At 37.4% G+C, this 14,756-nt stretch overlaps 1 protein-coding gene across 5 annotated transcripts in view; it reads right to left on the reverse strand.

Moving 5' to 3' along the window:
- The window catches only part of SLC9A9 (solute carrier family 9 member A9), a 213,233-nt gene that overhangs the window by 119,063 nt on the left and 79,414 nt on the right, over positions 1-14,756 (reverse strand). For all 5 annotated transcript variants that reach the window (XM_027811790.2, XM_005443656.4, XM_055724067.1 and 2 more), the window contains 3 exons: positions 12,486-12,624; positions 11,566-11,671; positions 1,268-1,356 (listed from right to left, as the gene is read on the reverse strand). In XM_027811790.2, coding sequence (XP_027667591.1) covers positions 1,268-1,356; positions 11,566-11,671; positions 12,486-12,624 — 334 coding nt within the window. The remainder of the gene's footprint in view (positions 1-1,267; positions 1,357-11,565; positions 11,672-12,485; positions 12,625-14,756) is intronic.

Raw genomic sequence — 14,756 nt, forward strand, 5'->3', positions numbered from 1 at the left:
TGTCTCTCTGAGGCTATGCATCACTTGCATATCATGCAGACCCTTGAAAAAGCCTTGTCTTCAAACTTTAACAGTTATATGCAATGGTAGTAATGGCATATGCGATTCAGTATTTCTGCAAAGTAGAAGCAATTCTATAGTAGATATAAATGTTATTCCCTTATGATACAGTTATCAGAAAGGTTTTCTTCTCGGCTGGAATACTTTTTGAAAGCATCAGCCTCTGCTGGTAGGAAGAAATGTAGTTGAGAAGACTTAACCTGTTCAGTAGCTAACACTTTATTCTGGAAGGACTGACCAGAAACTTTTTTGTAATTTAAAATCTGCGAGAGTCTGACAGTTGAACTGAAACTGGCCAGCATCTTTTCTATCAAACTGTTTTTGATAGAAAATTGGATTTTTTTGATTAAATTGAGATGTGCAATAGCTATGAAATTTTCTACATAAAATTTCCAATCCTTAAAATAGAGGAATTGCTGAAAAAGGTACCAGATTGCATCATGAAAATTATAGCCTCTGACCATATGTTTCCATTTTATTCTAGGAGACAGATTTTCTATGACTTGGGGTTCTTGGGACATAAGAGTCAACATGAAAAGGGAAGAAAACTATTTAAATGACTTCTCACAGGATCTAGGTAGTGGCTAGGTCGTTTAAAATTACTTCTTGTGCTGAAAAGTATTTTGAACATTGCAATGCCATGTATCTAGTACTGAGAACATCCCCAAGTTTTAAAAAATGGTTACAATTGCACAATTCACCTGTTCAAACAAAAAACAGATGACCAATTTTCTTTTGTCTCTAAATAACACAATGGAAAAAAAAATCACTACCTTTCTAATTATGTCAGATTTTAAACAAGCCAGAAATTAAACAATGTTATTGCTCAAGTCTGTGGGCCAGACTGCAGTTTATACAGCCCCTTTGCAAAAGTCCACATGGATCCAATCTCTCAGACCACTTCTCTGTTTGCCAGAGCTCTTTGATTTCCTTAACTTTGTAGCATTTTTGTATGGATGCTAACATAGACTATTATTTCCTTGCCTTTCATCTCCTTGACTGACATGTCAGGGACCTTGGGAAGAACAGATTCCTGTATTTTTTGCTTATCCAGAGAACTTACTGTTTTCCTGACAAAATCTCTAGTCTTTCCCCTAATAAAGACATAAGCCTCTTTTGCATTAATGAAATCACATCGAGCTATATTCCACTACCTCTATTCCTTACACCAGCTGAAGACACAAAGTCAGTTATTTTCATGTCCTACCTGTTTAGTTCTCATTTTGGACTCTGGTGACAGATTGTTGTAGGTATAATGGGCTTGCGTGACTCCACAGAAAAGGACTGCAACAATACCTGAAATTCAAAGAAAAACCAGAGTTAGCTGTTTCTATTTTCTTACTTAGGTTTTTCAAGGGGCTGCATAAAAAAGCTAGTTAGAGGGAGAACATCATTTTATAAGAAAAGAACTTTAAGATACGTTTCATATACTTTTATTTCAAACAAACTAGAATTTTTTTCTTTGCTAAAAATCATGTAGGTCTTGAATCTTCTACCTGGTTCATCATGCATTCATAGCTTTTCCACTGTTGTTTATTTGGCCCAAAACCCGTAGAAAATTTGTTTGAGTTAATACATGGTAGCATCTGACCATAAATCTGACTGTCAATCAGGCAAGGCTAACGTAATTGCAATATGAAGGACTTCAGACTTTGAAAATTTTGGCAGAGACTGAATAGGAAAGATAAAAATAATTTTATTACATTTAAATAGTTTGAGAGCACTTAGTACTGAATGACAGCAACAGGGGAAAGTCATATCAGCCTGTGCCTGATTATTAGCCTTATCGTAAGCTGTGTGTAACAATGTGCAAGCTGGACAACAACACGTTGCTTAAAGGTGATGCTCTGGCAGGTGCAAGCTGTGTTGCCCAGAATGACTGGGTCAGTGACTGTAGCCATGTGGCAGTAATTATACTTCCCAGCTTGTGGAAGGTCTTGAGAAGCAGAGCAGCAGGCTTGTCAGGAATAATAAATTTTGTGTTATAGTGATATTTCTTATTTTTGAATACTTCCTCCCTGGCTCTGGTCCTAACTCACCAGAATCATTGAATAACGACACTGTAATGTAGTATTAAACTTAAAGTAGCTGATAAGATTATAACTGCAATCTCCTGTCAGCTCTCACAGATAAAGCAGAAGGAACACACACAGGGAGAAAATGGGCAACCAAAAATAAGTGTCTACCAGCAACCAAATGTAAATGCCCATGGAGGAAGAAAGCTCTGTGCTTTTCTTAAACTTGGGGCATGTCTACATAGATAATTATTTACGCAACAGCTCAGGGCTTGTTTGTGTCCATTCCGATCACAGTTTTCCTGGAAACCTCCACACGCATTTTCTGAAGCATGTGGAGCATGCAAGTTCTTCTTGGTTTCTAGATCCAGAGCACATGAACAACTGGTTTTGCCCACAGCCAGCCTGCAGCGTGATCCCTGCATGCCTGTGATCTCTGGGGTCACATACAGGCAGTTTTCCACCATTCTCCCCACAGTGCTTTAGCTCTTGTGCCTTTCAGCCCTTCTACTCACTGTCTTCCTGTCTAAGAGCTACAACATGCCATAATTAGCATTTTAGTTTCTCATGGGCTACTCTGCAAATTGTTAGGTAATTTTTAGCTTGTAGGCTGCTCACGTGTGCTGAAATAACACCATGATGTATCCAAGGAAATACACTGAGGCCACAAAGCAAGCAAAAAGATACCTGTCTAGGTTTAGGCAATATCTATCCTTGCAATGTGGCTGTGCAGCAGCTTTCTAGGCATTTATTGGGTTAAACTAGCATGAACTGAAACATATAAACCAATTCTACTGGAAGCAAAGAGCACAAAGTAGAATTGTGAAAATAATCTCAGCCTGTGCCTTCAGTCCTGGACTAGAAACTGGACAAGGCTTCCTCCGTCTTCTCCAGGATGGTGGTGACCCTCTGGAATTTTACAAAGGCCAGCAAGAAGAGGCAAGAAGGGGGCAGAATCTACAGTGCTGCAGGCTTTAGCACAGCAAACCCAATATAAAACAGTCTGCTAGTTCAAAAGGATTAATAGAAGGCGGCCAGACTTCAGTCACAGGAAAAATTGGTTGATAATGCACTGAACAACTGTCAGGTGCAAGCTCTGGTGCCTTGATGGGTTCTTTAACAGGCCTATCCAGACCTCTAAATGCTTGAATTTTAGCTGCAAGAGGGCCCTGGAGGCAGGTGAATTATCCTCCTCCCCTAAAGCATGGGATAGAAAAGGAAACAAGGTGAAGTAAAAATTTAGACAATGCTGAAACTTTCATTTGAGGGAGCGTGTGTGTGGGAGCAGCACATTGCTACATACCAGTTAGTGCAATTATTACCTTACCATGTCTGTCTCAAGTTTCTGACTCTCCTTGGACTGCTAACTGAACATACTGCCCAACAAAATCCAACTTTCTTTACTTGCGAGACCCTCTTGTTTCTGGGAAGAACTGAGGCCTGGCATTAATATGCCTTTGATGGAAGAAAAAAGTATGGAGTAAAACATTCTGAGAAGAATTCAGCACAAGGGATAACTGCCATCAGAAAGAAAATGTGAAAGCAAATCTTTTTTCCTCTCAAACCACTGTGGACATTTTCTTTGCTTCTGGGTTCTCTTTATGTTGTAAATTTACCTATACTACTTCTACAGAGCATGGTCTCTGTAGCCAAGAGAAATTCCACTGAGCTTTTACTGCCATGTCTGTTTTTTTAATATTTATTTTCTTATGTCTGTTTTGATATTTATTTCTTTCTAACTACAGTAAGACTTTATTCACAGTAAATAATGTGGGGAGTAGTGAGACTGTCACTGCCTAAATACATTGCAGGAAGTAACTGATCTCTTAAATGCATCTAAGTCTTTTTTTCTCAGTAACTATTTGTGCAGAACTGATCTGGGGCCTTTAAAAATTCTCAGAGCATTTGCAATGGGATGTTCAAACAACGAAATTTCAGTTAAAAAAATGTAGTAAATCAGTAACGTTGCTAAATATCACTAGCTCCAGGGTCAGGAACAGATATGGAGATAAGAGTTTCTGATTCACTTTCTTCTACATGAATCATCATCATGCCAAGTCTTACATTTGTAAAATTGACTATTAAATTCAACTATAATTATAAAATGGTTTTTGACTGCTAAGAAACTGTTAATTATGGGTAGTGAGAGAACTGAGAGTGACATGAGGAATAAAATGGCCTAAATCTGATTTTACAATAGGAATAAATGATCTGAACCATGCAATTACGCGAGCGGAGAAGCCAGATACCCTGTTTCCAGGGAAGACTGGGGGAATGCAGTAGAATATTTCAATTGCTACTACTGGAGTTTTAATATGTACCAGCCATTCCTCTCACAATGAATGGTTCATTAAAAGGCTTGGAGAAAATTGTTTGTAATACATTTCCATAAAAATGGTTCCTTAAGAGTAATGACCAATTACATGTTAATCCAACTACAAAGGAAAGAAAGGTACCTAAAGAGGCAAACAGAATTTTTTAGTTAGAAGGAAAAAGAAATCTGGATTTCTTTGTAAGACTATTAAAGCTGGATTTTGAAGTTAGCAGAGTAGCAAATACTGTATGAACTGTGTACGGTACATGAATTAGGTTGTTAAAGTTTTGCAGGCTCTCTTTCACAGAGAAGCAGGTAAGACCAAATGTGATAATACTGGAATTGTAAACAGAAAGTATTTATTAGGTACAGGGCAGGCAGATAAAGTCAGATGGACATTTTACCCATCCTTAGCGCTCAGAGCTTGAATTTCCAGATGTTGGAGACATCAGCTCACTTGTTTTGTGCCATTACATTGTTTCATTTGTAAGTGGAAAATTTAACAATTACAAGATGCTTAGTACTGCAGTTGCTGAAAAAAATGCTAACCTGAAGTAAACAGTTAAAGTTTTGAGTTGAAATGTGTGATTGGTTTTTAAGTGCAATACAGCTGCTTGTGTTTCTTAACAAAGTTACTGAGGTTTTTCACATAATATAAAAAATGAGAAACCTAAGTAAAATATTTATAGTTACTAGTAAACTTTGAGCTGCAGCTCAACCTCTTTGAAGAGGTTTTATTAGATTTTTTTTCTTCTTATATAACAGAGAAACAGTAATAACTTATTAGCTGTTAATAAAATTAGATAACTTATTCTTACATTAGTTTTGCTGAACGCTTGTAGTTGAAATTTTTGTTAGGACAAAAGCTAGTAATATCAAAAAATAATATAGGATAAAGGAGTAACATGACTTTAAAGTATTTGGCTGATGGTGTGAACATTAACGTGATAGTGTGAGCATTAATTTATAAGTGTTAATCTAAGAATGATTCCTATATTGTCACTGAAAGACAAAAATCCTTTGTTACATAATTTCACAAATAGGCAAAATTGTACCCTTGCTTTTAAATATCTGGTGCTAAAAGAAAAACTTGAAAAAATTCTGTGTTTTGTCAGAGAAGGGCAGCATGCACAGTGTGCTCTTAATGCAAACCTGGAAGTGACTGGCCCCAATTTAAACTTCAGAATTTGCAAATCTGAGAGAATGAAACTGACATTATATCTCTAGCTGTCAGGTCTTTTACTGATAAAAAACCCCAAACCTCTACTTCCTGGGGAAACAAAGAAGTAGATAAAACGTATAGCTTCATTTGAAAAGATCTGTAAGTAAACTGACTAGGTTTCATCCCAACTTTGAGCATTCCAGAGCTTCAGGGATGCCTCTCTAAACGTGCACTACATACTGCAAATCCCACAGGAAAACAAGCAATGGGGACTGGTCTTTCATCAAAGGCAGGGAAATGTATAGAAAAGAGGACAATGAGGACTGGGTAATAAAGAAATTATTTAACTAAGATAATGTTTACTTTGGAGCCCTGTTTATGTCAGAATATCTCCACAGCACCTACTAGGCACATCCCAGTGTGGACTGAATATGTGAGTGGGGGGAAATGAGGCACTGTCTTCTGCATTGGATTGTTGCAGTAATAAGGCTATAAAACCAGAAACAACAAATTCCCTACTCAGTCTGCTTTCACTGAGGGGATGAAGTGTGACTAACCATTTTCTTGATACTAAAGCAAAGATTTAAGGCTTTTTTCACTAGACCTATACCAATGCAGAACCAAAGCTGGTGCTTTGTTCATGGAGCTTTCGTCTCTGGGGTTGTCTGAGGTTGATTTTATGTTGAAGTGACAGAAAACAACAAAAGGCAGAGCTGAGGGAATATTTTAGGTCCTTGTTTGAGGACTGATCATTGATATTGCACCTGGCTACTTCAAGTGAGACCTGAGCTTCAGTGTTGTACTTTTGTAACCCAAATGAATTGCTGAATCTAATTTAGATTTGAACTCTATGGTGACACATAACAGGTTTTATTCCAGGCATGCTAAAGAGTGCTTAAGCTGTTTACCTTGAATCTGTTCACTAGCAATAAGACTCTACTATCCTTATTTTATGCAACCGATTGTTGGTCTCAGCCTGATGCCATGCTAGAATATCTACTTTTCTCTAAAAAACAGTCACCTTTGTCTTTTTCCCTTACTGTCTTAAAAGGTTGTACCTACAACAGGACCTAAACTAGCCAGCCCAAGCACTGACTCAAGTGTGTGCTTGGTCTGGTCATGCGATGTTGATGAAAGGGTGAATGGGATAACTGAAACTGCATGGAGTATTGGATCTAGCTTATATGTCACCAAAGTATGTCTAGAGCTTCCTCTTAAAGTACAGAACCCACCTGACATTCCTCATCTTAGAATACCACTTAGATCATCCAGAGCCATCTCTAAATCCTACAGACAAGTAATGGATTAGTAATTTGTAGCAAACTAGCCCAATTGTCATCTGTCTCTGCACAGCAGTGCAAATGCCGCTTTATCCATGAAGAGCCTGCTTCCCTAAGTAGACCCAAATTGCATCCTTTCCTCCCAGGAGTGGCAGAACTAGAGCTTAAGGGAGTTGAGGTCTCTCTCCTTTTGACCTAGAAGCCAAGGTATCCCTTCTCCCTCATTACTGGGAGGAGTCTGCCTACTTCTCTGTATGGCACAGCGTGGTACATTACTTATGAAAAAGGAAAGAAACCCACAAAGTTTAGTATTTAAAGCCCAGAATAACTTCATTTTATAGAATAGCGTCAGCTCAGTGAACTAAAGCCAATCAGGTACCGACCTACATTGTGTTCACACTGCTCAGAACTACAGGCAGAAATGTTTTGGTAGATTCCTTCTGAGAGTGATACCAGAAGAACTGGTCACAACATTTTTAAAAAGCAATGAGGTAGATGATGGATCCAAGACTGATTACAGCAAACAGATAGGAACAGTGAACAGCCATGAGATTAAATGCACGTTGTCAGCAGCACTAAAGGAAAAGGAAGTCGGTGTCATTTGTTCTTGCTATGTCCTAAATAATATGCTACCTAAATAAAGGTAGCACAAAACTACTCCAGTGAGAGACTGGGTCTTTGGACTTGTCCTGGGTACATCAGTCATAATAAGTTATTTATTTTTGGAGGAAAAGCTTTCTCACTAGGTAGACTGTGCTGTCCTGTCGGTCATCCTGTGAGCCCATGAATAAACAGGCAGGTGTCAGACATATCACAAAATGTTCAGACAAGAATTGCTGAAGGTAAGGAAGCAGCAGTAATTTGTTATTACAAGCTTTTTCCTTTATAATGATCAGAAAACAGTAATTTTGGGCTGGGGTCTGAAAAAACAGTAAAGGGACAAAGATGGTTTCCAACATTTTTTCCTTCAAGATCTATTGTCTTTCTTAGCTTCACAGCACAGGTCTTTGGCATGTAAAAAACAGAGGTGGTTTGCCATAATTTTGATGCTTTTACACTGGTAAATTCCATATGAAGTCTGCATTAGTTGAATACATACATGCAAATAAATTCACATACATATATTTAAGTGCATTTTTGCAGGTGTATTTATCTCTTTTTATTTGAGTATCTGCTTCGTTTGAACAGCTGTAGATAGAGAAGGTCTAACAGAGGTGAACATTAAATGCCCATGTACATAATGGAATCTCACAGGCTAATGACTAAGTGATCATTTAAAAATTAGTAGATTTCATTAACTATAAAGCAAGAGAACAAGCAATTAATAAATGCAAGATGTATTTTCCTCATTTATTTTGATGACTGTTTAAATTATTTACATTTTTTTTTCATAGCCTACCAGTAAATACTCTGTAATGAAGTTTGCAAATGAAAGCAACTATATCAACACTGACCTTTTAGTACTCTGTTATTACAGCTTTGCTCAGCGGTCAGGAATGATATACTTTAAGGCAAATCAAAAAGTGCACAAATTAGATTCTATGTATAAGAATCAATTTATCATGCATATGTCACAGCTTGATGATATAGCTATAAGATTAATAACTATAACATTAATTTATGATTTACAGTTATCAGTATAACAATAATTCTGTAGTCATCCCAGATTTTTATTTTGATTACATCCATATTTCAACCAGGGTCAGGCCCATATATTATGTTATGTATCATGGGATATCTTGAGGTAGAGGAATAAAATGTTGTCCTGTACTGGTCTTCTTTTACATTTTATTTTAAAAATCTGCAGGCTAAACAAGTGAGCTCTACCACCTACTATACCTACACAAAAACAGTATAGCCCATTATTTGTAAATTATGATATACTTCAATATTAGACTTCAAAAGGCTCATAGTGATTGAAGAACTAATGTGGAAAGCATTATAAAAATAAAATTATTTTGCAATTACGTTACTTAATAGCTACAGGGACATACTGATGTCTAGTGTTAATCCTTTCAGGTTCATTTAGAAGGAATGAACATAGGAAACACAATATCCAAGGAAAATAAAAGTGAACATAGGCATAAATGTACAATGAATCAAATTAATTTTTGAAGCAAGTGTACTGAAGTCAAAGACTTTAAACTAGGAATTTAGTTCACTGAATGGAGTGGTCCAGCAGTGCCACTGCATGGTTATGATGCTCTCTTAATTTTAATGATTACTTTGGAGGGTAGAAATACTTGAGTGTAAAACGAGATGATGTATTCATTAAGACAGAAAAATGGTGAATCAAGTAAACTGGAAAAGACTGGAAATGATAGAGTATGGATTAAGATCTGAGTGTGTTCTGAAGGATGACTGGATTTTCCCTGGGCTCCTCGTGCCTTCTGCAACAGGTGCTTTATACATAACATACCTCTGTGGGAGACTGCACAGAATAACTGCATTTTACATAGATTTCCTTAGCACAGGTATGAGAAATTGGAGCCACCTCTGAAATCTACACCTCAAAAGAATCTTAAGTCAGTTGAAAATCTCTTAACCAATACAGTAATTCTGCTGAACTGAAAGTGCAAATTAATATTTTGAAAGGAGGGGACTTAGAGCTATTTCAGAGCCTGAGGGAAGATGAAAGCAACATCAAAACTGGTTAAACCAGACAACAAAAATATCCACTCTGAAGTGTAATGTTAGCACAGTACTCTAATAAAGTCAATGCGTTTACAAAATCCAGCTTCGAATTTCTGAAGGTACAAGGAAGGCTCCATGAATTTTTTCCACTCTAACAGCTTCTGAAAAAAGCCTTTTACAGAAACTAAATGACAAAGAATCAACTGATAAAACTTCCAAGATTAAACTTTTCCTCCTCACAACAGTGTGATTAAACAATTTCCACCTAAAACTCAGAACGCACTCAAGAAAAAAATGCTAGTGATGGACTAAAAGGGCTTGATATGTTTTCCTTGGAATTTGTGTGTTGGCAGAGCAATTGTCTTTTATTTGACTATATCCGTTCATTTATTATAGGAAATAGCTAAATTTCCCAACAATTTTCTATTTTTCTCCTTTAAATTGGAAGTTTATTTTGGTTCCATTATCTTTGTCTGGCTCTCCCTCTGTCTATTTAAAATTCTTTATCAAGACTACTGTAAAAGCCATCTGTGGTGTTCAATATTTGAGTCTTTTATTCTGATATTTTATATATTGCAAAAAAAAGAGAAATGAAACACTCTTCAGAGTGACTACCAGGAGTGACTATGCTGTCTCTCATCACATTTTGAGTATGCAAAAAAAGACATATGCCAATTATATTTTGTCTGGACATATACGGTCTGTTTCTATGCCAAAGAAATGGAAATTACCTTTGGTGCAGCACCTGAGGCTCTGAAAGGTATTAATGTTTCCCTTGCGAATCATCTCTTTGAGTATAATGTGTAAGTTATCAATTGTGCATCTGTTGAAACAGCATCCTTGTTCTCAGCAAGGAAACAGTCTTGCCTTGGAAGTCACTGGATTAGGAAACCAGCATCTCCAGTAGGAGGCAAGTGATTAACAGTCATCCTTCTTTTCTTCCATTTTTATGTAGTAATCATGACACATTTTCAAGAACTTGTTGTGGCTTAACCCCAGCTGGCAATTAAGCCCCACACAGCTGTTTGCTCGCTCCCGTCGCAGTGTGATGGGGAAGAGAATTGGGAGAGTAAAAGTGAGAAAACTTGTGGGCTGAGATAAAAGTTCAATAGCTAAAGGAAAAGCCTCACACCCAAGCAAAGCAAACCAAGAAATTCACTCACCACTTCCCATGGGCAGGCAGGTGTTCAGCCATCGCCAGGGAAGCAGGGCTCCATCACACATAACGGTTACTTGGGAAGACAAATGCTTCACTCTGAAATTCCCTCCCGTTTCCATCATCTTTCCTCAGTTCATATGCTACGCATGACGCTGTGTGGTCTGGAATATCCCTGTGGTCAGCTGTCCCAGCTGTGTCCCCTCCCAACTCCTTGGGCACCCCCATCCTGCTTGCTCATGGGGTGGGTGGGGTGCGGAGCAGAAAAGCCCTTGGCTCTGTGTGACCACTGCTCGGCAGTAGCTAAAACATCTTCATCAACCCTGTTTTCAGCATGGATCCAAAACATAGCCCCATACTAGCTACTGTGAAGAAAATTAACTCTATCCCAGCCAGAACCAGCACAAGGCTGTTAAGACACAAACCAAACTTCTATTCCAGCTGGTATCTGGTTGCCAAAGGTGTTTATATAGGTGCACTGAACAATTTTGTTTAAAAATCCAGAGGTGGCTGCAACCCACTAGCAACATTGAGGATGACCCTGTCCTCTGTTTAGTCATTGATAGCTGGGAAAAAGGAGGAGGGCCCAGGACATGCAGGGCACGCAGTCTCTTGACAGTCACATGGCAACGTATGCTTGCTTCCTTATACTTACCGTCATCTTTGGTCCTATAGCTGGGCAGAAAATAGTGGGACTTATCGGGATGGGTCAATGTAGGGAAGGTAAGGAAAAAAGACTGAGGACTTTAGCCTGATCTAGTAAGTCTTTCAAAGAACTATTCAATGTCTTTACAGATTTGCTCCTAAAGAGGAAACCATCTTCAATATAGGCACCTGCTTTTAGAACCTTTATATATGATGTCATGCCCAAAACAAACATGCCATTTTCCTATACTAGAGACACATGATAAAACTGCTTTTATTCAATAAAATGGAACACTTACCTGTAAGACCAGCAGCTTCTGCTGATAAGAAGGCACTCCAGGACAGTAGGAAAAACAGACCTGTCTCCAACATAGGAAACTCGCAGATCTTTGTAAATTTTGTCAAGTGCTACAAGATTACTAAGGAAAAATAAAGCCCCAACTGTTTTTTAAGCTAAAACTGCTTCCAACCTGATAAAGGATGAAAGAAAACTCTCTCATCATCCGCATCTATACAACCTGAATTCAGGAAAAAATGCACAGCCTTTAACAATCTCAAACAAAGAGGAAAAACCAGCATAGGGTTTAAATGAGTAAATTCTACAAGTCTGCTATTTCAAGAACTCTTCTGGTTTTGAACTAATGCCTAATTGGTTGTGTTTGGTATTCTTCTCCCAGAAAAAAGGGAAAAGTTATTTTGTCCAGTTTTGTAAAAAAAATGGCATTTGTTTACATATGCATCAGTGCCAGAAAGATGAAAACTGCTGCTCTTTCTAGTATTTTCCATGAAGAACTGTAAAACACAAGAAAAATGCAGAGCAACAGATACACCTTTTATTTCTAGTTTAGGCAAACTGACTTGATTTATAGTCTAGTGTTTGCCTTGTACTTTTGTATAATTGCTGCTAGTCTGTAGTTCATAAATAAGTTGTAGTTCATAATTTCATGTTTTAACTCAATACTTCATAATGCTTTTCTAAAAATATAATTATTTAAAAATAGTAAAATAAAACCCACAGTCTTGCCTAGTGTTAAAAAGAAATTTGTGTATTAAGTTCTTTGTGGATTCTGATAAGTGAAATTTCCTGTCAGTTTAGGATTTGATTCTGCAAAATTTTGAATTAACAGTGAAAAGGTTCAGGCACAAACTAAAAATGGTCAGTCTCAGATATCACTAATATATATAGATTTTCTCTCTGAAAACAAACCATAAAGGATATTAAAGCTGTCACAACAGCATAAGAGGATCCCATGGCAAATGATCCAGCAAAGATCCCCAGGAAATTTCCCACTGACTGGAAGAAAGCAGCAGTGTCAAATGCATTAGGATTCTCCTTAGGACTGTAAATGGATATAGAGCTGAAAAGAAAACAAAGGGATGGGGGAGAGGAAAAGAGAAAGGAATAATGAATTCAATTACATTGTTACAATTTTGAAATCAATAATTGAAAACGGACATTTATAGGGACTCAAAATGCAAAACAAGCCTTATCAGGGCTGACAGTAGATGGGAGAGCAAAGCAGATGGAGACTGGAGTGGAATGATTTATTTTCAAGGTATCACACTGGAAATCAATAGTCTGCTGCCAGTCAGTAAACATTTTTATACTAGAAGTGCCATAAAGAATATTGTTTCCAGGCCAACTAAACATTAAAAGGTGGTAGGTGTATAAGAAAACTGCAGGGAAGATAGATAACTTTGAATTATTTATTGGCCGTATGTCTTCAGAGCAGTTATAAATTCACAAATATTCTTGATAAAAAGTGCAGTTTTATGGCTGAGGCTCAAATGGGTGACACAAATCACAGCAGCTACCAAATCTGCAGCAGCAATCTTGTCATAAACCACCTAGTAGTTCCCTTCTTGGTGTAACTCTTCATAATAGAGCTGAAACCGTATCAAGAGCTCAACAAATAGGAAATCTTGTGGACAGAACAAATGTTGTTCCACAGAAAGAAACTGCTGCAGTTGTCAAAGGTCATCTGTATCTAAACCCTGAGTACAGCCATCAAGAGTACGTTTGGGTGGGAAATGATGCTGCCAAAGGGAAGGCTGTGCACTAGAGCACTATTGAGAGTTTCAGGGTTGTTATTTGCCACTAATCAGTTATTGCTCAGAATGCTACTGACACCAAGCATACATGCCTTTTTTCTTGTTGAAACATAAAATTTAATAGGTACAAAATAGCTCAAAGCATCCCAAAGGAATTCAGTAACATCTTAGATCTTTGTGGTTCTGTTGCTTTCAGTACTGTAGGTCAGTTATGTTCATTGTTAAGAAAATGTACTGAGCTTGGCATTGGGTCCCAGAAAACAGCTTTGATTGCTGGAAAATGATTGGTATTTTAAGTATTAAAAATTTAGAATGTGTGAAGTGTTTTGAATATTTTAAGTTCTTGTAGATTAAGAATGTGATCCCTGCAGTCTGATGTCTTCCATCTGGAGATGAGGCTTAGAGATGAAGCTCTGTATGGAGGGTTTTCTAAACAGTTGCATTCATTTAGGAGTCTCCAAATAAAATGAAGTCACGTAAAAGAGATCTCATGCTTTACATCTGTAAAAAAGGTACAAGGACTCTAAAGGCATATGGTGGAGCACCAGTAAATGTGAGTGGTGACTACTTATCCACTGCAACAGAAATCACTAAGCAGCAAAGTCTGATATCCCCAGTTATGCTGATTAGCGCCACTACAAAACCAGTGAGATGATTTGTAGTGGAAAATGCTATTAATATAAGCAAGTACACTTTTTTTTTTCTTGAGGAAATGCTAATCAAGAACATGTTGCTATCTAACTTTTCAGTCCTCTTTCAACTGTGACTCTCTTAGATCCGGGGTTCAGTTATAATTCTTTGCTTCTCTTGCCCTCAGATGATTCTTGAAATGTTTTTCATTTCTGGTCTACTCAAAATGTATTGTTTTAGACCACATATGAAATAAAGAACTATATTAAGCCATAGATACATTATCTAAACTGATGGAGTAGTTCTACCAAAGGAAATCCTATCAGCTGTGATACTGTATGTTTATAGTCTAATTTACTAAGTGTATTTTGCATACTTAGGGAGGGCTTCAGTTCAGTTAGGTATTTAAAGCTGAAACTATTTAGTAGTATAACTGGAACTGTTAGATCTAAAACTTTTAAGTGTGTCTTGACAGCAAAGCAGCCACTTGGTTCTCTGATAATTTGTCCCAAATAAGTATAGAGAGGCTGCAGCTGTTGTTCTGTATTGCTCAGTGAGCTATAAATCAGGAAATGATCTTTTGTGCCACTGGTGCTGCTGTTGCAGGCATTGAGTGGTGAATTCAGAGAGGTCAGTCTGACTACATTCTAAAACCAAGGAAAATTTTTCTATTGTATTGATGGGCTCTGCCCACAGAAGGGATGCTTAGTAATAAAAAGTAAACAAAAAAAATCTTGACATGGAGTAAAAGTTTAGTAGTCAAATGTAAGATATAGCCTTTAACTGACTTTTTATTAAATATGTTAAC

This window comes from Falco cherrug, chromosome 11 (genome assembly GCF_023634085.1).
Source record: "Falco cherrug isolate bFalChe1 chromosome 11, bFalChe1.pri, whole genome shotgun sequence".
NCBI classification, from domain to species: domain Eukaryota; kingdom Metazoa; phylum Chordata; class Aves; order Falconiformes; family Falconidae; genus Falco; species Falco cherrug.